The sequence below is a fragment of the Dipodomys ordii genome, unplaced genomic scaffold (assembly GCF_000151885.1).
Source record: "Dipodomys ordii isolate 6190 unplaced genomic scaffold, Dord_2.0 Scaffold11, whole genome shotgun sequence".
NCBI lineage: Eukaryota > Metazoa > Chordata > Mammalia > Rodentia > Heteromyidae > Dipodomys > Dipodomys ordii.
The window spans coordinates 16,183,712-16,205,701 of NW_012267227.1; the positions used below are offsets into that span (position 1 = coordinate 16,183,712).

Here is a 21,990-nt window from a genome sequence, read left to right on the forward strand (position 1 = left end):
GCCCGGGCTGGCTTTGAACCGAGATCCTCAGATCTCAGCCTCCTGAGTAGCTAGGATTACAGGCGTGAGCCACCAGCGCCCGGCAACAGATGTGTTTTAAAAGGTACCAAAAGATCTAGAAGTTTTGTTCCTAAAACAAAAAGGCTTTAGCTAAAAAAGTGTGGGCAACTCCTAAGTATAGCAAAGCTACAGAAACATCAGGCAGGAAAACTAGGGGGTGCTGGGAGGGCGGGGCCACTTCCCTCCCTGGAACTGTAAGCAGACAGTCCCACCACCTGGCCATGAGACGCAGCTGTGCTGAATTGCGAATGTATATGGTGTCAGACCTGTGTCTCACAGGAGACCCCAAGACAGCTTGTCCCAGGAAGAGAGATAGAATAGGGCTTAAAGAGTTTTAGATTCAGGGCTGGGAAGGTGGCTCAGTGGTAGAGCGCTTGCCTTGCATGCATGAGGCCCTGGGTGCGATTCCTCAGCACCACATAAGCAAAAAGAAAAAAGCCGGAAGTGGCGCTCAGGCTTAAGTGGTAGAGTGCTAGCCTTGAGCTGAAGAGCTGAGAGACAGCGCCCAGGCCCAGAGTTCAGGCCCCACAACCGGACCCCCCCCAAAAAAAAAAAAGAGTTTTAGATTCAGCTGGGTGCTAGTGGCTCATACCTGTAATCCTAGCTACTACTCAGGAGGCTAAAGATCTGAGGATCATGGTTCAAAGCCAGCTTGGACAGGAAAGTCCATGAGACCGTTACCTCCAGCTAACCACCAGAAAATTGAAAGTGGCTCTGTGGCTCAAAATGGTAGAGCATTATCCTTGAGCAAGTAGAGCTCAGGGACAGCGACTAAGCCCTGAGTTCAAGGCCCAGGATGGCACCAAGAAAATAAAAAGCTAACTGCATATAACTGGCATGGTTGCACACTCCTACATAGTTCTATTTGGGAGACTGAGGCAGGAAGATTGCTTAAAGCCCAGAAGTTCAAAATTAACTTGCAACATAGCAAGATCCTGTCTCAAATAAACGAATAAAAATAAAAAGTAAAAGAGCCCACTCAACTGCATGGCTACTTCAGAGTGGGGATGGGAGTATCTGGGAAGATCAGATTCTTCGAGAGGCTAACCAAAAATCCAGAATTAGGCTTACTTTGCCTAGCTCTACTCTACTCCTCTACTCCTACTTCACCTCTACTCCTCTCCCAGGCCATCATGAGGAAGGCTTGGCAAGGCTTCCTTACTGGCTTGATGTTAGAACCAGATCTCAAGTAGTATGAGACATTTGCTTGGAGGAATTAAATTCTTTTCAGCCTACCACTCACTATATTATGGACCATCAATGTCCCCCAAGGCCAATGTGTCAACAGCTTGGGCCCAGTCATGGTATTACTGGGAAGCAGTGGAATCTTTAGGAGGCGGGGCCTAGTGGAAGAAGTTAGGCCACTGGAAACCCTGTCCCCTCCTTTTTTTTTTTTTTGGTTGGGCATAGGACCTGAACTCAGCTCTTCAGCCCCAGGCTACCACTCTACCACTCGAGCCACAGCACCACTTCTGGCTTTTTCTGCTTATGTGGTGCTGAGGAATCGAACCCAGGGCCTCATGCATGTGAGGCAACCACTCTACCACTGAGCCACCTTTCCAGCCCCCCACTTCCATTTTTAATTCAATATTTGCTGTCCTGAGGTGAAGGCTTCCTCTGCCATATACTCCTACCATGATCTGTTCTGCTGTCACAGCTGCAAAAATAACATTGCCAACTGACCATCATCTGAAACCTCCAAAGTTGTGAACCAAAATATACCTTTCCTTTTTGTAAGCTGGTTATTTCAAGTATTTTGTTATAGTAACACACAGCTGACTAACACATCATTTTGAATTGTAGAATGAAATCACAGAGTATCAAAATGAAGGTCCACAAACTATGTAGTAGTCTAGGAGTCAAATCTGATCTGCTCCCTCTTTTTGTAAATATATTTTTACAGAAATATAGCCACGCCTACTTGTTTATGCATTACCAAGTACTGCTTGGGGGCCATACTGGCAAAGATGAGTAGGTGAGGCAGAGGCCATATGGCCCACAAAGCCTGAAATACTATCTAGCTTTTAGAAGCAAGTACACCTTTGTCATAGAAAGAATTATAATTTTTCAGTCAGTGAAGGACACATGGGTGAAATAAGTAGATGGGGAGAACTGGCAGAGCAGTTGTTCCCTGGGAAGGAGATTGTGAGATGATTTGATAGCTCATGGATCCAAGACCCACACATTTGAGCAAGTGTCTTAGGGGAAGGAAAAAGAAAGCAGGACAGGGAAGCTTTGGAGCCAAGCCCATCCAAGAGCAGGAGAGACTCATGGAGACACTGCCACAAATCCACTCTGCGAGCCCTGATGACAATGTACATGTTTTTCTACTTTTTTTTTTTTTTTTGGTCATTCATGGGGCTTGAACTCTGGGCCTGAGTTCTGTCCCTCAGCTCTTCAGCTCAAAGCTAGTGCTCTACCACTTGAGCTACAATGACCCTTCAGGTTTTCTGGTTGTTTATTGGAGATAAGACTTTCACGGTCCAGGCTGGCTTTGAACCATGATCCCCATCTCAGCCTCCTGAGTAGCTAGGATTACAGGTGTGAGCCACCGGTGCCTGGCTTTTCTCTACTCTTATATACTCCTTTGCCCAATCACCTTGAGTACCCTTGAAAGCTGGGAGGAAGCCTCAACAACTCCTGTACTCATGCACTCTGCTAGCCTGCTAAACCAGCATTATGTGCACAGTGTCAAGATCTGCCACTTGCTTGAGCAGTGGCGGGTTGATTTTAGTGATTTCAGTCTATGGTCAGCTGGCCCTGTTGCTGTGGGGCCTGAGTCAAAGCTGAATGTCATGGTGAGGAGTGTGAGGTTAGCAAGAAGCAGGGAGAGGGATAGAGAAGGGCCTGGGACAAAATACAATCCTCCAAGTATACAATCCTCCTAGTGATCTATTCTTCCAGCTAGAGCTCACCTCCTAATGTTTCCCAAACTCCCAAAAACAGCACCATCAGTTAGAGATCAATTCTTCAACATACAATCTGAGACATTTCATATTCGAACCATAATCATTAACCAAGTCAATTCAGGCAAAGTTCACTGAGACATTGGCTACCCCACTAGTCACCTCTCTGCTCCACGCTGCAATGGACTACAAAGCAAAGCAGAGGCTCCATACCATACAAACTTATACTTCTCACCTTTCCTTCCAAAGCACAGGGCAGAGACCCAGCCGGGAAGCAGTGACATCTCCATCTAAGTCCAGCCATTCCAAAGAGCCACTGTTGCCAACAGCTTCTCCAACCTGGCACAAAGAGGAAGGCACAGTGAAGATGCTACCATCACCCCAAGCCAACAGAACAGGTCAAAGCTCAAGCTTCTCCCCTAAGAAGAACAAAGCCAGCAGCAGCCTAGAAACCACAGCCAGGCTAACCTGCCTTCGCTGGCGCAGGACAGCGGCCTCTGCTGGGTGACTGAACCGGAACTTGTGCGCTTTCCCCAGCGTGATCACAGCTCCTGTGATGGGAGACACATGAGTGTTCAATCAGCAAGCCAAGTTGTTTTTGTTTGTTTGTTTGTTTTGTCAGTCGTGGAGCTTGAACTCTGGGCCTGAGCTCTGTCCCTCAGCTCTTCAGCTCAAGACTAGAACTCTACCACTTGAGCTGCAGCACCACTTTCGGTTTTCTAGTGGTTTATTGGAGAGTTTCACGGACTTTCCTGCCTGGGCTGGCTTTGAACCGAGATCCTCAGATCTCAGCCTCTTGAGTAGCTAAGATTACAGGCGTGAGCTACCGGTGCCCAGCCAGCAGGCTAAATTTTATGTGCAAAATACTGTGAGATAAAGTCATGTCCTTAGCAAGTCAATGATTTAGCTGAGTTGGTATGAAGTAACTATAAGTATCCCAGCACACACAGGGAAGTAAATAAACCAAAAGGGACTTTTGCGCTCCAAGAGGAAGCAAGCTGAGTTCCAGCTGGAGTAGCTGGGCAAAGCTTCATGGAAGAAAGAATCTAAGTTCACTGTCAAAATACAGAAAGAGTTCTGTAGTAGTAACAGTAGTGACAGTAATAATGACATGTTTTTACTACGTGCCAAGGCAGGACTTATTTAATCCTCACAATGATCCTATTTAATATCCCTATTGTACAGATGAGGAAACTTTCATAAGGACAAAGTTAACAATACAGGTACATACTAGCTACTCAGGAGGCTGAGATCTGAGGATCGCGGTTCAAAGCCAGCCCGGGCAGGAGAGACCGTGAGACTCCTATCTCCAATAAACAACAAAAAAACCGGAAGTGGCGCTGTAGCTCAAGTGGTAGAGCGCTCGCCTTGAGCTGAAGAGCTGAGGGACAGCGCCCAGGCCCAGAGTTCAAGCCCCACGGCCGACCAAAAAAAAATACAGGTACAAATTTCAGAGAGTCATTCTCCATTCTTAGGTGAAGAGGATCATGTGAGGAAACTTCAGGTCTCTGGGTGCAGAGGGGCTGCAGACAGTCCTACCTTGGGTCAGACGGCAGGCGGCAGTGACCTCTCTGCCATTGACTGTGCAGCGTGCTCCCTGAGTAGGCCGAAGAATGACTACCCCACAGGCGCTGGTGATTGTGCAGTGGTCTCTCTCAATCCACTGACCCTGCAGGACTACAGAAGGGGTAGTGGTCACTTGGGTCTGTGAGATCAGAATCCAACATCTGCACCATCTCCCACCACAAGAGAAAGGAAGAAGCACCATCTGAAGCCACCCAAACCTAAAAAGTCTGCTAAGTTTCTGCCTTCCATGTCCCAGGTCTAAGTCCAGCAGCAGCAAGGAAAGCTGACTCCTCTCCACTCAAAACTTCCTCAGAAGAAACCTTCTAGGAATGAATAACTGCCACCAGGTGTCAGATCTGTTATATATCACTGTCACTTACCAATGTCCTGCTCCTGGTCTGAGTCAATCCTTCCAATTTTTGTTGTCCCTTCCTAAGAGAAGAAAGCCATTTTAATAAAAATGAAAAGAGATCCAGCTCTACCAAGAATCTGAATTTGAGTATTTTCACTGTCTTCCCCTCTTATCCCCCTTCCCATCCCAACCTTTTCTAAATCACTTCTTTGGACCAGGCTGTTTTGATTCTGCCCCTCACTCTACAGCCCAGGGAGCCTCTGGAAGGGAGAGGCAAAAATAAGATATCAAAATCCAACAATCAGCTGGGTGCTAGTGTCTCACACCTGTAATCCTAGCTACTCAGAAGGCTGAGATCTGAGGATCATGGTTCAAAGCCAGCCCAGGCAGGAAAGTCCATGAGACTCGTATCTCCAATTAACCACCAGAAAACCAGAAGTGGCACTGTGGCTCAAAGTAGTAGAGCACTAGCCTTGATCAAAAGAGCTCAGGGACAGTACCCAGACCCAGAGTTCAAGACCCATGACAGATTAAGAAAAAAAAAATCCAACAATTGCAGACAAACTCCTTTCTGTCCTCCTGTAGCCTGGAGTTAGTGAACAGCCAGCCAGTCATCAGTCAGAAATTCCCTATCTGAGGAAATGGGTGTCTGGAAGGCCTAAGGTTAGTGTGGTCCAAATTTGATCCAGTAACTGTCAGAGACAAGTGGTAGCAAGGCTTGAACTTAGGCCCTGGGTCCTGTCTCTGACCTTTTGTGTCCAAGACTAGGGTTCTACTTCCAGTTTTTGGGTGGTTAAATAGAAATAAAATGGCTCATAAGCTTTCCTGGCCCTCCAGACTTCAAACCACAATCCTCAGATTTTAGCCTCCTCTTAGCTAGGATTACAGATATGAACTACTGGCACCTGACTTTTTTTTTTCCTTAAGGAAGATCTGTGAAAACCCAGGACTGTTACCTTCTTGTCTGCAGATGAAGTATAACACACACCAGATTCTAAGAAGGGTAAAGCACAAGCAGGAGAAAAGCACCTCTAGAATCAAAAAGAACTGGAAGAGAGTACAAGAGAGGAGGAGGAAACTGGAGTTAGTAATAAGTTACTAGGTTAGTAATAGCTAAATCTTTGGCTCTTGGATTTCAGGGAATCTATTTAAGACCATATTTGAGGAAAGCAGTGACATGGCAACAAATTGCTTACTTTTTTTTTTGGTCGTGGGGCTTGAACTCTGGGCCTGAACGCTGCCCCTGAGCTCTTCAGCTCAAGGTGTTTTTTTTTTTTTTTTTTTTTGAGTCCGGTCATGGGGCCTGAACTCTGGGCCTGGGCGCTGTTCCTCAGCTATTCAGCTCAAGGCTAGCATTCTACCACTTGAGCCACAGTGCCACTTCTGGCTTTTTTGTTTTTTTATGCTTATGTGGTGCTGAGGAATCAAACCCAGGGCCTCATGCATGCAAGGCAAGCGCTCTACCACTGAGCCACCTTCCCAGCCCTCAAGGTGAATAATGTTCTACCACTTGAGCCACAGTACCACTTCCAGTTTTCTGGTGATTAATTGGAGATAAGAGTCTCACGGACTTTCCTGCCCTGGCTGGCTGCCCGGCTAAGTTTATTTTTTAATGTATTTTTATGGTTATTATAAAGGTGATCTACAAAAGGGTTACAGTTTCATAAATTAGGCGAGAGTTCATTTCTTGTTGGACAATGTCACCCTTTCCTTCATTTTCCCTCAGCTTATTTACTTACTCTTAAAATTATTATTTATTGTATTATTAGTGATTCTGGTCACACTTGCTACACAGTGCTCTATCACTTGAGCCACATCTCTATCCCTTTTTGCGTTAGGTTGGCTTTTAGACAGGGTCTCCCATTTCTGTTTGTGTTGGCCTTCACCTGCATAGCTGAGACTCCAGGTGTGAACCAGCATGCCCAGTTTTGTTTACCAAAATGGACTTCCCCTAACTTCTTATACAGGAGGGCTTCAAACCACAGTCCTCCTAATCTCTAGCTCCCAAATTGGGATAACAGGTGTGGGCCACTGAGTCCCTGATTAAAAATGCTAAATTGTAAATATATTTTCATCATATGAAGTGCTGAGTGTTTTTTTTCTCCTCTTCTTCTTCCTTCTTCCTTCCTCCTTCTTTCCTCTTCCTTCTCCTTCTGGTTGTAGGGCTTAAACTCTGGACCTGGGAGCTATACCTGAGCTCTTCAGCTCTAGCCTTTAGAGTTCTACCACTTGAAGCACAATGCCACTTCTGATTTTTCTGGTGGTTTGTTGGAGATAAGAGTTTCATGGGGGGGAGTGGGGAGGGTGGGAAGGGATGGGAAGGGTAAACAAAGGAGGAGGCTGCAATGCTTGGTAAGAAATGTACGCATTATCCTGCCCATGCAATTGTAACCCCTCTGTACAGTATGTTCACAAATAAAATAAAATAAAATAAAAAAAGAGTTTCATGGACTTTCCTGCCAGGGCTGGCTTTGAACTGTGATCCTCAGATCTCCGTCTCCTGAGTACTAGGATTACAGGTGTGAACCATCGGTGCCTGGCTATCTTCTTTATTTGATTGGGTTTTGAGACACAGTCTTACTACATAGCTCAGGTAGGACTGAATTTCACAATTCTCATGTCTGAGCCTCCCAAGTACTGGAGTTACAGGCATGTACCATCACATCCAGCCTTATTCAATCCTTTAACAACTCTAAACTGTCTCCTTCTTAGAGGCAAGGAATCTGAAACTCACAGGGAATAATCGCCCAGACCAAAACAAAACCCACATTCCAAATAGAAGTGCTCTAACTAGAATTTCGATCTCTGGATCTTACACTTTTGCCTCTTCAGCCTCAGCCAACCACCTCCCCGGAGCCATGCTAAAAGTGATGGGAGAGCTCTCTGTTAGGCTTCACTGTCAGTAGCAAGAGCAGCCCGACCATGGCTTGTAAAAAGAAAATCCTGGAGATAATGAATAAGGTCTGGCCTCCTCGTTCCCCACAGCCTCTCTTCCCTGCCTGCACACACACTGCCAGAAACCAGCCTTTCCTGCTTTGATGCTGAGGATCACAGAAGTCCACAAACACTGGCAAATAAGCCACTCAAGGAAAAGAGGTCAGAATCCTCCTGTGAGGGTCCTCATCAATAGGGACAGTCCTGATGAGGCTCAGTCTTCCCAAAAAGATGAAGACTAGAGCATATCACAATGGTTGATTTGCAGACAAAAAACAACAAAAGTGCAATATCTCAAGTAACAAGAAGCAAGACCACCTGTGTTTGCTGTCCCTCTGGCCTTAGCCTCTTCATGAAGGGAGAATTAGAAGGTATGAAAAAGAAAAGGCCAGCCAAGCATGGTGGCTCATGCCTATAATCCTAGCTATTCAGGAAGGTTAGATTTGAGGATCTCAATTCAAAGCCAGCACGGGCAGAAAAGGCCCTGAGACTCTTATCTCCAGTAAACCACTCAGAAAACTAAAAGTGGCACTGTGGCTCAAATGGTAGAGCGCTAACCTTGAGCTGAAGAGCTGAGGGACAGCGCCCAGGCCCAGAGTTCAAGCCCCACAACTGACAAAAAGAAAAAAGAAAGAAAGAAGAGAGGGAGGGAGGGAGGGAAGGAAGGAAGGAGGGAGGGAGGGAGGGAGGGAGGAAGGGAGGGAGGAAGGAAGGAAAGGAAGGAAGGAAGGAAAAAGAGAAGGCCATGGGCTGAGAAGGTGGCTTAGTGGTAGAGTGCTTGCCTAGTATGCATGAAGACTTGGGTTCAATTCCTTAATACCACATAAACAGAAAAAGCTGGAAGTAGTTCTGTAGCTCAAGTGGTAGACTGTTAGCCTTGAGCACAAAAAGTTCAGAGATAGTGCCCAGGCCCTGAGTTCAAGCCCCGGGACTAGAAAAAAGAAAGGAAAGAAAGAAAGAAAGATGGGAAGGTGGCTCAGTGGCTTGCCTTGCATGCCTGAGGCCCTGTGTTCAATTCTTCAACACCACATAAGCAAAAAGAAAAAAGCTGGAAGTGGTGCTGTGGCTCAAGTGGTAGAGTGTTAGCCTTGAGCTGAAGAGCTGAGGGACAGTGCCCAGGCCCAGAGTTTAGGCCCCACAACCGGACCCCCCCCAAAAAAAAAGAAGAAGAAAAGAAAAGAAAAAGCCAGGTGTGAGTAACCTTCAGCCTCTTTTTCCTGCCCAGGTTGTTTTCCTAAGGCAAACCATGGGAAAACAGCTTCCAGGGCATTACCAGGGACTAGTTTGGCTGGTAGTCAAGTGAGTAAATAAACACAGAATCTTGGGCATTACTGCTACACAGTTATGTAAGAGGAGTTTAAAGAAAACAAAACAGGTACATAAAATGCCAATGTGCCAAGATTAGAGACAGATTATAATCTCATCACCCAGGGCTCTGGAAATGCACGGAGGGAGCAAAGTGCTCACTGTTCACTAAGTGCAAATCCCTGTGGGATTCCTCTGTATGCAGAGGAGTCATCGCTTGTCCCCAGGCTAGGGCTCATTTCAGCAGACATGGCCCTCAACCTTCTGCTGCCACCCTGAGGTCTCCTGTCTAACACCCACTCACCCTACAGCCAGCCAACCCATCCATCAGTTCTATCAGACAGTAATCATGTTCATCTGGACTCTTCCTGACCTCACTCTTTTCCTATGGTTCTGAGGAAGGGAAGATTCTATGTAACCTTTGGGTATTGAGATCTGTTAAGTCCAAAGTAGACAACCACTTTCTGCACAATGTTTTCCCAATGTGCCAGAAAATGAGCAACTCACGTGTTCAGTCTATGATAGCTTCCCTAAAAGCTAAGAACAGAGACAGCTTTGCTATGCTCTCATTTCCACATGGAGCAGAGAAGAGCCGATTTCTCCAGGGATAACAGCCACTTTAGATATCCCCCACTGATGCCTTCTTTGTTCTTTTAAATGTCATCTGGGGGCAATTATGACAATTGAATTCTCAGTGAGCACTGGGAGCATCCCAGTGGCCAAGTCCACCAGAACTGTCCTCTAACACAAGGACATATTTGGTGATGACAGGGTATGTATCTACCATGGATTATTAACTCTTAAAATGTATAAAGGTACATACGTGTAATCCTAAAATTTGGGAGATAGAGGCAAGAAGATCTTTAGTTCAAGACCAGCCTGAGCTATATAGTGAGACCCTCTCTCAAAACAAACCAACAACAAAAACCAACAACCTAGCTCCTAGGTGATGAAAGCCAGGCAAACTGGTCTTGTTCAGAGCGCCTTAACTCTATTCTATTTTCTTCTACACATACCTCTGTCCTTACGTCCTCACTTCAGTTCTTTGAACCCTCCCTCATGCTTGCAGCTTCCTTTTATCTACTTTCTCCCTTCTTTTACAGTAGAATGTAGTGATGGAGAACTGGGAGGTGCAGGGTTTTTGGTTTTTGTGCCAGCCCTGAGGCTTGAATTCTGGACCTGGCTCTGTTCTTTGGTTTTTGTTTTGCTGTTGTTTTTCTCAATGCTAGCACTCTACCAGTTAAGCCATAACTCCACTTTTCAGAGGTTAGCTGGAGATAAGAATCTCATAGACTTTCCTACATGGGCTGGCTCTGAATTGCGATCCTCAGGATCTCAGCCTCCTGAGTAGCTAGGATTAAGGCATAAGTCACTGGCACCTAGATGGAGATGCAGTTTTTATTGATGTGGGGGCTAACATGGGAAAGCATGAGAAGAAAACTTATTAGTCTTTTGAATCCCAATATCATTTAGCAACTTGCATTTATAGTTTAGGAGTGCTTATGGTATTAGTTTTCTGAAACAGGGTCTTGCTATGTTATGCTGACTGGCCTCAAACTCCTGGGCACAAGTGATCCTCTTGCCTCCGTCTCTCAATCAGCTGGGACTATGGGTATGCACCACGGTGACTTGCTTATGCGGATGGTAATTTTGTGGTCAGGATTTCACTCTCTAAGACTGTACTCTTACACTTCAGAAGACCAGAAAAGAAACATCATTATTACTTTGAAATGAGGAAATTAAGACACAGAGAAGAAAAGCAAATATTAGAAAAACAACAGTAGCAACTAAAAAACATCATTGCTGATTTATAGCCTTCTACTCCATTTTCACATTTTCCCTCCTGCACTCGAGCAGTGGCTTGGGATGGAAAGCGGTGCGACAGCACCCTCACCTTCAGGTGATAGAGCACCACGCCGGTACTGAGCACATCATCCTCCAAGGCCAACAGGTGTGGCAGGCTGGAATCAATGAGCACCCCGGCCCTCTTCTTGCTGATGTCCACATTGTAATGTTCCATGAGGGTTTGCCAGTCATCCCACTTCTGAGTCCACTCCTTAATTAGCTTGTCCATCTGTAGATGAATGAGAGCTAACCTCAGACATCCAGTGCGTAGAGCAGACTGAACTTTAGAGGTCATGCTGACGTGTATCCCCAGGGTACTGCTTTCTCAAGATTCATGATCCTACGGTTACATCTGGAGCCTCACAGAGCTTGTGGTACCTCATCCAGCTACGAGTAAGATCTCTGTTTTGTGAGCTTTCTTCAGTAAATGTTTCTTATATAAACAGAAGTTCCCTCAATAAAGATCATTTTAATTTTTTTCTGCAATAGGTATACACTGTTTTTCTAAGTTGAAAAAAAAAGAAAATGTGTTATGGTCCAGTGATGAAACTCTAACCTGAAATTCTTTACATTATTTAAAAAAATTAATTGGGATTATTGTGTTTATAATTTCCCTCTTCCCAAGCTTATTTTGATGTGATCCACATTTGGGATTGCTTTTATCATCTGATCCTTCTTTCCAAACATGTAATGCCTTCAGTTATAGTTCTTTTTTTTTTTTTGTTTTCCATTCCTGGGTCTTGAACTCAGAGCCTGGGCACTGTCCTTGAGCTTCTTTTGCTCAAGGCTAGCACCTTACCACATGAGCCAGAGCACCACTTCTGGCTTTTGCTGTGTATGTGATACTGGGGAGTCAAACAAAAAAAAAAAAAGAAAAGAAAAGAAACAGCTGGGTGCTGGTGGCTCACAGTTATAATCCTAGTTACTCAGGAGGTTGAAATCTGGGGATCACAGTTCAAAGGTAGCAGGCAGGAAAGTTCATGAGAGTCTTTTTTCTTTTTCTTTTTTTTTTTTGGTCAGTCGTGGGGCCTGAACTCTGGGCCTGGGCGCTGTCCCTCAGCTCTTCAGCTCAAGGCTAGCACTCTATCACTTGAGCCATAGCGCCACTTCTGGCTTTCTGCTTATGTGGTGCTGAGGAATTGAATCCAGGGCTCATGCATATAAGGCAACCACTCTACCACTGAGTCACCTTCCCAGCCCCATGAGACTCTTTTTTGTTGTTATTAGTTGTGGGGTTTGAACTAAGGGCCTGGACATTGTCCTTGAGCTGTTTTGTTCAAGGCTTGTGCTCTACTACTTTGAGCCACAACACCACTTCAGGTTTTCAGGAGGGGGTGCGGTTAATTGGAGATGAGTCTCACAGACTTTAACTGCTCTGGCTAGCTTTGAACCATTATCTTCAGATCTCAGCCTTCTGAGTAGCTAGGATTACAGGTGTGAGCCTCTGGTACCTGGCTCTGGTCTTTAAACTCATATATATATATATATATATATCCCCTCTTTCTGCAGTTCTAGTCTAGGGAATATAAAGGGAAACCAAAACTGTTTCCAGGGTGATGTAAAGCATAACTGGTTCTACTCAACACACTCACCTGCAATTCATTTTGGAGAACTAGTTCCTTCAGATTTTCATCCTTTTCATTGTTCAAAGAAATGATGTTCCTCTGCACAAAGAGAGATGTGCTTTGATGTTTTCTTGGTGTGAACTGCAGGTAGATTCCCACCCTTATACTTGTGGGGTTTTTGGTTTTTTGTTTTTTGGGTCTGGTCATAGGGCCTGAACTCTGGGCCTGGGCACTGTCCCTCAGCTCTTCAGCTCAAAGCTAGCGCTCTACCACTTGAGCCACAGCACCACTTCTGACTTTTTTCCTTTTTGCTTATGTGGTGCTGGGGAATCAAACCCAGGGCCTCATGCATGCAAGGCAAGCACTCTACCACTGAGCCACCTTCCCAGCCCATCACCCTTACACTTGTGAAGGAAGATTTCACCATTAAAATCAGAAGTAAATTAGGAACCTGAGTATTAAGCTTCATATTTGTACAAAATAGAACTAAAAGTAAAATCCCTTTAGCACCTCATTTCCTATGTTTGCCTACAGAGGGCAAGGGCCATTGAGGCAAGGCCTTCTGGACAAAAGAGGACACAGGGAGGGGATGACCAGCCCATCTGAAGCTCCACAGAAGAATCCCAAGGCATCCTCCTCCTGTCTTTGTGCTACAAGTATCAGCTAAAAATATGGCATGTAGCAGGCTCCAGATACTATACTATGAAGTTGCTGAAGAAAGAGACTCATTTAAATATGGCAGAATTCCTGTTGTCTGTATACCAGCTCAAAGCTCAACAGCATGGCTTTCAGTCTCTTGATCTCTTCCTTGAGTTCTCTGATGAGCTTCACATTTGCATCCTGAAACAGAGAATTCAGTCACCACTGGCTGATAACAAGGCCCCAAACAGCTATAAATTCTATATGCAATTAGCTTTGGAGAAGCTAAATATAGTACCTTCTAGAACAACAGATATTCATATTTATGCTTCTTAGTTAGCTAGGAGATAAAAGCTGGGAAATAAAACAATAAAGCAGTAAAAAAAATACTTTTTTTTTTTTGGTCAGTTGTGGAGCTTGAACTCTGGGGCTGGGCATTTTCCCTCAGCTCTTCAGCTCAAGGTTAGTGCTCTACCATTGGAGCCATAGTGCCACTTCTAGTTTTCTGAGTGGTTTATTGCTGATAAGAGTCTCATGGACTTACCTGCCCTTGCCTTCCTGGGCTGACTTTGAACCATGATCCTCAGATCTCAGCCTCCTGAGTAGCTAGGATTACAAGGGTGAGCTACCAGCTTCACCTGGCCTAACAAATACATTTTTAAATGACCTTGTTTTGAATGACAACAATATACCATCTGTCTTAAGAGGAATGGCCTTAAATAACTCAGGCATTAGCTAGGTGCTGCTGGCTCATGCCTGTAACTCTAGCTACTCAGGAGGCTGAGATCTGAGGATCATGGTAGGAAAGTCTGTGAAACTCTTATCTCCAATTAATCCCCAGAAAACCGAAGTGGCCCTGTTGTTGAAAGTGGTAGAGCACTAGCCTTGAGGGCAAAAGCTCAGGGACAGCATCCAGGCCCTGGTTTCAAGCCCCACAACTGACCAAAGGGGGAAAAAAGAAATCAATGAGAGAGAGAGAGAGAGAGAGAGAGAGAGAGAGAGAGAGAGAGAGAGGGGAGAGGGGGGAAGGGGAGAGGAAAAGAGAAAGGAGAGAGAAGAGAGGGAATAGAAAGAAAAGATGGAGAGAGAGAAAAGAGAGGGGAGAGGCAAAAAGGGGAGAGAGGAGGAGGGAGAGTGAAAGAGGAGAGTGGGGAGAAAGAAAGGAGAGGGGGAGGGAGAGGGGAGTAGAGGAAGGAAGAGAGGGAAAGAGAGAAAGGGGAAGAGGGGAGGTGGGAGAGAGAAGAGAGATAGAAAGGGGAGAGAGAACTTTGTGTAAACTGTACCAAACCATGACTGCCTCTCACCTCATTTACCCGTGGCTTGTTGATGATGCTTTTAGCATTGGATGCATATCTCAGCGTGCTTATGGTCTCATTGTAGCTAGTATGTGCAGGAGACACAGCTGAGGCAGAGAAGGAGGTTTTAAAAATCACACCAAGCTTTTCCAACCCTTCCACTGGCTTGCTGTGCATGCAGTAGAGAGACCCTTGAGGAAAGGAAGAGCTCAGGTGGCCAGGGCTTTGCCTAAGGCACAGTACTAAGCCCCAGCATGGATGCAGCTCCAGCCCCACCGACCCCACCCCACACACACACTTACTGGCAACCATGATGGTTTTGGAGTTGCCTCCAAGGCTGTCCTTCAGTAGCCAGGTCAACACAGAATCCCGGTATGGGATGTAAGACCATCTCTGGGAAGGTGCCCCCCGACTGCTGGTCCCAGAAGAAGAGCTAGGGATGCCACAGTCACCACCATTGCTGGCTGTACTACTGAGGATCCGGCAGTTGCTGAACATCTGGGAGTTCTGGGCTTAACAAATGAATAAAAGCAGCAGAAGAAATTATGAAGTAAATGCCCTAAGTATCCCACTGCTGATCCCTCTGTGCATTTGACAGGATGTTTTGAACACATGCGATGAATTGTTTGAGTAGCATAATTTTTTAGTTTCCTCCCTGTTTGAAATGAGAACGCTGGACGATAGTTACATCATGCTCTAAAACCACAGATAAATATCAAAGTTTTATATCCCCAAACCAGAACATAACCTTATCAAAAAGCATCGTGTAAGCATCCACTCTATTCTGAAAAACAAAAATTAGTATTTTCCAAAGCCTTTCTCCCACTCCAATCATCCGGTTCATCCGCAGATACCTAAGGTGGAGATGACAATTCCCAGAGTCACAAGAGACTTGTTGATATTGGCTCCTTCAGTCATCCGATCTTTACAGTAATTGGGATCTGCTCTTTCGCTAAAACACACAATGAGAACAAAAAACAAGACACCCGCTTTATAATGTTGAAAAGACTCTATCCATCATGTTGTATAGCATGTTATAAAAGACCTACACAATTCCTTTTATAAATAAGTGGCATCCTCTAATAAACCAACCTCCCACTTTTCAGGATATATATCCTGAAAATAATCCATTACATTTGCTTCTATTTTGGCTGTCAGAAAATCTAAACTATCTATATGAACATGTCCAGTAGTGTTATTAATGTAGCTTTAAATATAGTTTCTTCCTCTCTATCTTTACTGTTTTAAATTCACATTTTAACGCTTTTTTGGCATCTGTATCATTAATTGTAAATTGTCTCAAACACCTTTCTTTTGTGCCAGTAGTAGGAATTTTACTCAGGGCCTCACATTCTCATTCAGCTTTTTGCTTACTGTTGGCACTCTACCACTTGAACCATACCCCCAATCCTTTTGCTATTTAGTTCACGTTTTAGATATGTTCTTGTGCTTTTGCTCAGGCTAGCTTTGGTTCACAATCCTACTTTAGCCTCCACAGTAGGTAGGCCATAGGTATGTGCCCAGCTTGTCTTTAAAGTCTTACTAACTTTTTGCTTGGGCTGGCCTCAAACTTTGAGCCTATCTCAGACTCCTAAGTACCTAGGATTGCAGGCATGAGCCATCATGCCTGGTGCTTTTTTCTTTTGAAACAGGTCTCATATGTTGCTGAGCTCTCCTCAAACTCATAATGTAGCACAGGCTGGCCTCAAACTTGGTATCCTCTTGTTTCAGCCTTGTGAGTCCTGAGATTACAAGTGTGTACCACCATACTTGGCAACGTTTTCTTTAGATAATTAAAGGCAGTACCTAGCCGGGTACTGGTGGCTCATGTCTATAATCCTAGCTTCTGAGCATCAAGGTTAAAAGCCAGCCCAAGCAGACAAATCTATGAGACTCTTCTCCAGTTTGGCAAATATCTGGAACTGGAGGCATGGCTTAAGTGGTAAAGCACCAGCTGTGAGTAAAAAAGATGAACTAGCATTCAAGCCCAAATTCAAGCTCTAGTGTAGGCACAAATAAAAAAAAAGTAGTATTTTTAAAAGATTTTTTAAGTGGTGAATAATGCTCATAAAATTAATATGAAATCCAATCAGTTAACTCCACTTAGAGCAGCTGTTTTCTATCATAGTCAATCACCTGAGCAGCTTTAGTGATGTCTACATTCCTCTCACCCACACTAAAAATATGATATATTTGATTCAAGATAAAGGCACTGGAATTTTAAAAGGTTTCCAATGGGCAGCTAAGAGACCAGCCCCCCTCCATGTACAGAAATATTTTTTTGCCACAGACACACATAATTTCCACCAAGCATTCAATAAGTTATTTCTTTTATAATTTTCTCGGGATGATTGGTATGTGACCAAGACTGGACCAAGCTTATTCCATGTAAAGTGGACAAGAACAAGATCCCAGGAAAGAGTAACCCCACTCCCCTGGGCTTTGGAACACTAATTACCTGCCTGCCAGGTCCACAAGGTTGATCTTGCTAGCCATCTCAGAGGGGCAGTTATTGTCTAGGATTGCCTAAAGGAGAAAACACAGTCAAAGTTGTCACTTGCAATGGTTTGCAATGTTTCCTGTAGATATTCTCCAAACCAAGGTGATAGTCTAGATTTTTATCCAACTTACTCTAGATATTCTAGTTGCTATGAAGCAGACGAACTCTCGGTATATGACATATAAATAGCAAGCCTGGGCCATTCCTTAATAAAGGCTACCAATGCTGGAAGAGTGAGCAGGGCAAATCTCCTTAAGTCCTCTGAGTGTAGTTTTCAGGAACTACTGGAATTTTAGTATAACTTATCAGTTCTCTGTTTCAAAAGTCTGATTCTCATCAGCGAGAGCCCCTGCAGGTGGGGTTCATCCTCCTGGTTGAGTTAGACTGTGCACTGCCCATTTATCTGCCCCCATTCTCCCCCGACCCCCGCCTGCCCTGCAGCAAAACTACTTTTCTTTTTCTCTCCTTTAAGACAATGTGGGTTATTTTGTTTTATAAAATTTTAAATTCATGTGTCCATCAAAGTAATTTTAGGTCATTACCAATAACCCAAAAAATTCCTTTGGATCTGTTTGTAGTCAGTCTCTGCAGCTATCCCCAGCTCTAAGCACCATTTGTTTTCTATGTAATCTGCCATTTTGAGATATTTCCTATAAATGGAATCATACATTTGGTTCCTTTTATTAAGAATAATTATTTTGAGATATATTTATACTGAGGCATGTCTCCCAAATATGCACAGCTCTTTTCTGCTGTTGTTTTTGTGTTATTTTTGTCAGTCATCAGGCTTGAACTCAGGCCCTGAAAGCTGCCTCTGAGCTTTTGTGCTCAAGGCTAGTGCTCTACCACTTTGAGCCAAAGATTCACTTCCGGTTTTCTGTTGGTTAATGGTCTTTCTTTGAACTGCGATGCTCAGATCTCAGCCTCCTGAGTAACTAGGATTGTAGGCGTAGACCACTGGTGCCTGGCTCACAGCTTGTTTTGTTGTTGTTGTTGTTGTTTTGCCAGTCCTGGGGCTTGAACTCAGGGCCTGGGAACTGTCCCTGAGCTTCCTTTGCTCAAGGCTAGCTAGCACTCTATCACTTGAGCCACAGCACCACTTCCAGGTTTTTCTGTTTCTATGGAACTGAGGAACTGCACCCAGGGCTTCATGCATGCTAGGCAAGCACTCTAACACTAGGCCACATTCCCAGACCCCATTTGGTCCTAATTTAATTCTTTAAACAGGATTTTTTCCCCTCTGTTCTCTTAACATAAATTAGCTTCTAAATTCCTTATATGCTAAATCCAACATCTGGGGCACCTAAGACTCAGTTTCTACTGACTGCTTTTGTTCCTAAGCATGGGTTATACTTTCTAATATATTTTTGCATATCTAATAATTATTGATACTAAATTAGACATTTTAGAAAACATGATGCTGGAAGTGGCGCTGTGGCTCAAGTGGTAGAGTGCTCGCCTTGAGCTGAAGAGCTGAGGGACAGCACCCAGGCCCAGAGTTCAGGCCCCACGACCAAAAAAAAAAAAGAAAGAAAACATGATGCTGGCCAGGCACCGCTGGCTCACACCCATAATCCTAGCTACTCAGGAGGCTGAGATCTAAGGATCTCGGTTCAAAGCCAGCCCAGGCAGGAAAGTCCCTGAGACTCTTATCTCCAAGAAACCACCCAGGAAATCAGAAGTGGTGCTGTGGCTAACGTGGTAGAGTGCTCGCCTTGAACTGAAGAGCTCAGGGATAGTGGCCAGACCCAGAGTTCAAGTCCCACAATCAACAAAAAGAAAGAAAGAAAGAAGACAGAAAGACAGACAGGAAGGAAGGAAGGAAAGAAAAGACGATGCTAACTTTTCTTCTTGAAGTGGTAACTTAGCATTTAGTAAACTGACTTGACTAAATCTGTGAAGTCTGCCTGTCCAGAATACGCAGCCAAGCAAGTATGTTCAGTTCTTCCTTTACTTGTTTTTACTTTGGAGCCTGGTTTCCTAGAGGCTGCCTTGTATCTGTATAGCTTAGTGTTCAGCCAAAGACTGCTCAGAAATTATAGTCAAGTGTCTTGATTCTCTGTTGAAGGATCTATGTGTGGGCATGCACACATAAGGAAATGCTTTAACCGTTCTGGCCACTTTTCCATTTATCCCAGCATTTGGGAACCTCTTGTGCTTCTTCTACATATTTGTTCATGTTCTGTCAGGTCTATGTGGCGGTTTGGGTCCAGTGAGCTCTACTGAGTATGTGCCCAGCTCCTGATACCCAGAATGTATAAGGAGTTTATATATCACATAGCTATATTATCTTCCACTATTCCCTGTTAAATCCCCAGTCAGGCTGCCAATTCAGGTCTTGCCTAAGATCCCACCTAGGACTAGTGGAGTCACTGACACACCCCAGTCTTTGCTCCTCAGAGACCACCATTTTCGTCCATTTTGCACACTCAGGTGAACACCTCTGGCAGAAGCAACAGCAAATTGATTTCCACAGCTTTCTCTCCCATCAGTAAACTGCCCATCTAACAGTACTGGACAGAGGACGGGAGCAGTCAAAAGAAAGAACACCATGAATTTGTGTTCATTTTATCTGAAACTCAGTAGTTTTCTTAAATATGTATTTTCAGCTTAGTACATGCATTTAGTCTATTTTTGTAATATATCAATAGTATTATTCAGCTTCAAGTTTGCTCTCTGAGAATAAGAGTTGTCAGTCTCTACATTCCATCCAGTGGAAGTCAATTGTTTACTTTTACATTTTTATGTTTATTTTCATTTCCACCTTGATGTTGACTTTAAATGAACCTATTCTGACCAAGTATATGTGAAAGTGTACCGAATGTTAAATAAGTAGAAGATACTTGATGAATCTGTGAAATGCCACTATCCTATCTCAAGTGATAGCTTCATAGACTATTAACATTCCTTTGTATTACTAGGTCATTTCAGAGAACTGTGAGTGGAAGAGCAGGAGGAAAGGAAAAGAGGATGGAAATCAAGGGAGTGAGAAGGGACAAAAGGAAGGAACGTCATCAAATATGAGGAGTAACCAACCTGAGTGTAGTGAATAGTAAAGATGGCATGGGATCTGCTGCTGGCCTCATGAACATGGGTGGCTGCTGTGATTCTGTGAATATAAGGAAGACAGAACAAGGGTTGCTCATAGCTGGAAGAGCCTGAGGGATCCATGGAGAATACAAGAATTATTAGGACTGGCTTTGAACTGCAATGCTCAGATTTCAGCCATCTGAGTAACTAGGATTACAAGCATGTCACTGATAAGAATCATAAAATATCCATACTAAAGCCAGGTACTAGTGGCTCATGCCTGAATCCTAACTACTCAGAAGGCTGAGATCTGAGGGTCATGGTTAGAGTCTGTCAGACTCTTCTCCAATTTATCACCAAAAAAGCTGAAAATGCAGCTGTGGCTCCAGTGGTAGAGTACTAACCTTGAGTAAAAAAGCTCAAAGACACCACCCAGACCCTGAGTTCAAGTCCCACGACCATGTGTGTGTATACACATATATAACTATACATATAAATGTATATAATATGATATACAATATACAACATAATACAGTTATAAATATAATATATAATGTATAGTATACATATATAAAATTTTTACATTAAAATATTTTTTATTTTTAAAATGAGACAATTAGTTAAACCAGACAGAATGTATAATCTCTCTTAGAAATCCTCCTAAAATTCAGTAATCTTCCTTTTATCTAAATCTAAGTCAATTATACTTTGTTCTCAAACTATCCCAGACTATCTCATTAACTTGGGAATTGGAGAAGAGGAGAAACTTGTCAAAAACTAGAGGCTGGTTTCATAATTCAGGAGGGAATTCACCATCAAGGAGCTCAGGGTACCTGCAGACAAGACGCAGGCTCCTTTGGGGGAGTTTCATGAAACCCTAAGAGTAGAATGTTAAATTTTTCCTTTTGTTCTCAGTTAAAATTAAAATCCTGCTATTAACAGGATAAATGGAAGACTCAATACTTATTCTTCTTCCAAGAAAATAAGAAGCTTTTTACCCAAGGCATTTACTAATAATAATATTCTAGAGCCGGCACTGGTGGCTCACGCCTTTAATCCTAGCTACTCAGGAGGCTGAGATCTGAGGATCATGGTTCAAAGACAGTCCCGGCAAGAAAGTCCGTGAGACTCTTATCTCCAATTAACGACCAGAAAACCAGAAGTGGTGCTGTGGCTCAAGTGGTAGAGCACTAGCCTTGAACTGAAGAACTAAGGGACAGCGCCCAGGCCCAGAGTTCAAGACCCACAACCACCACCAACAACAACAACAAAAAAATCGTATTCTAGATTTTTACTACTAACTGAAAATATGGAATGCTCTCACAGGAGGGTACAATAGCTTTTAGAGGGGTCTGCAGCATTCAGTTATTCACAGAGGACTACTTTAGGGATAATATCACGAATATGCAAAAGAAGAACATTGTTTTCTGAAACATGTGCTACCTTCATCTTTATTGAGGGAAAACAATGTGTGCAAAAAATCTCTTCTTGGAGCTAAGCATTGGTGGCTCATGCCTGTAATCCTAGCTACTCAGGAGGCTGAGATCTGAGGATCACAGTTCAAAGCCAGCCTGGGCAGGAAAGTCCATTAGACTCTCATCTCTAATAAACCACTAGAAGAACCAGAAATGGCACTGTGGCTCAAGTGATAGAGCACTCCCCTTGAGCTGAAGAACACAAGGACAGCGCCCAAGCCCAGAGTTCAAGCCCCATGACTGACAAAAAAAAAAAAAGATCTCTTCTTAAATTAAAGTATCAAAGCTGCCTATTTTAAAAGACAGAGTAACAGGCTTACTACCTACTGTTATTATGTCCAAAACAAATGCCACAGTGTTTGTTGTGATAAAAGCACTAAGTCTGAGATTGTGTCCCTTACCCGAGGTGTACAACTATTCTAGAAGGACCCCCAAGATATGGATTGTAGGGAGCTGCCAACAAAGACAATTATAAGTGCAGTCATATACTCCAAAGGGAAAATGGAGCCCAATATACA

The 21,990-nt window shown here is 43.9% G+C and overlaps 1 protein-coding gene across 1 annotated transcript in view; it reads right to left on the reverse strand.

Annotated features, from left to right (window-relative positions):
• The window catches only part of Stard9 (StAR-related lipid transfer (START) domain containing 9), a 78,751-nt gene that overhangs the window by 21,845 nt on the left and 34,916 nt on the right, over window positions 1–21,990 (reverse strand). Inside the window, exons 9-20 of the mRNA XM_013009986.1 lie at window positions 20,004–20,076; window positions 16,926–16,993; window positions 15,322–15,419; window positions 14,770–14,979; window positions 14,477–14,574; window positions 13,296–13,373; window positions 12,561–12,632; window positions 11,018–11,197; window positions 4,913–4,964; window positions 4,506–4,643; window positions 3,435–3,517; window positions 3,202–3,305 (exon numbers count right to left, since the gene is read on the reverse strand). Of these exons, the coding sequence (XP_012865440.1) occupies window positions 3,202–3,305; window positions 3,435–3,517; window positions 4,506–4,643; window positions 4,913–4,964; window positions 11,018–11,197; window positions 12,561–12,632; window positions 13,296–13,373; window positions 14,477–14,574; window positions 14,770–14,979; window positions 15,322–15,419; window positions 16,926–16,993; window positions 20,004–20,076 (1,254 nt within the window). The remainder of the gene's footprint in view (window positions 1–3,201; window positions 3,306–3,434; window positions 3,518–4,505; window positions 4,644–4,912; window positions 4,965–11,017; window positions 11,198–12,560; window positions 12,633–13,295; window positions 13,374–14,476; window positions 14,575–14,769; window positions 14,980–15,321; window positions 15,420–16,925; window positions 16,994–20,003; window positions 20,077–21,990) is intronic.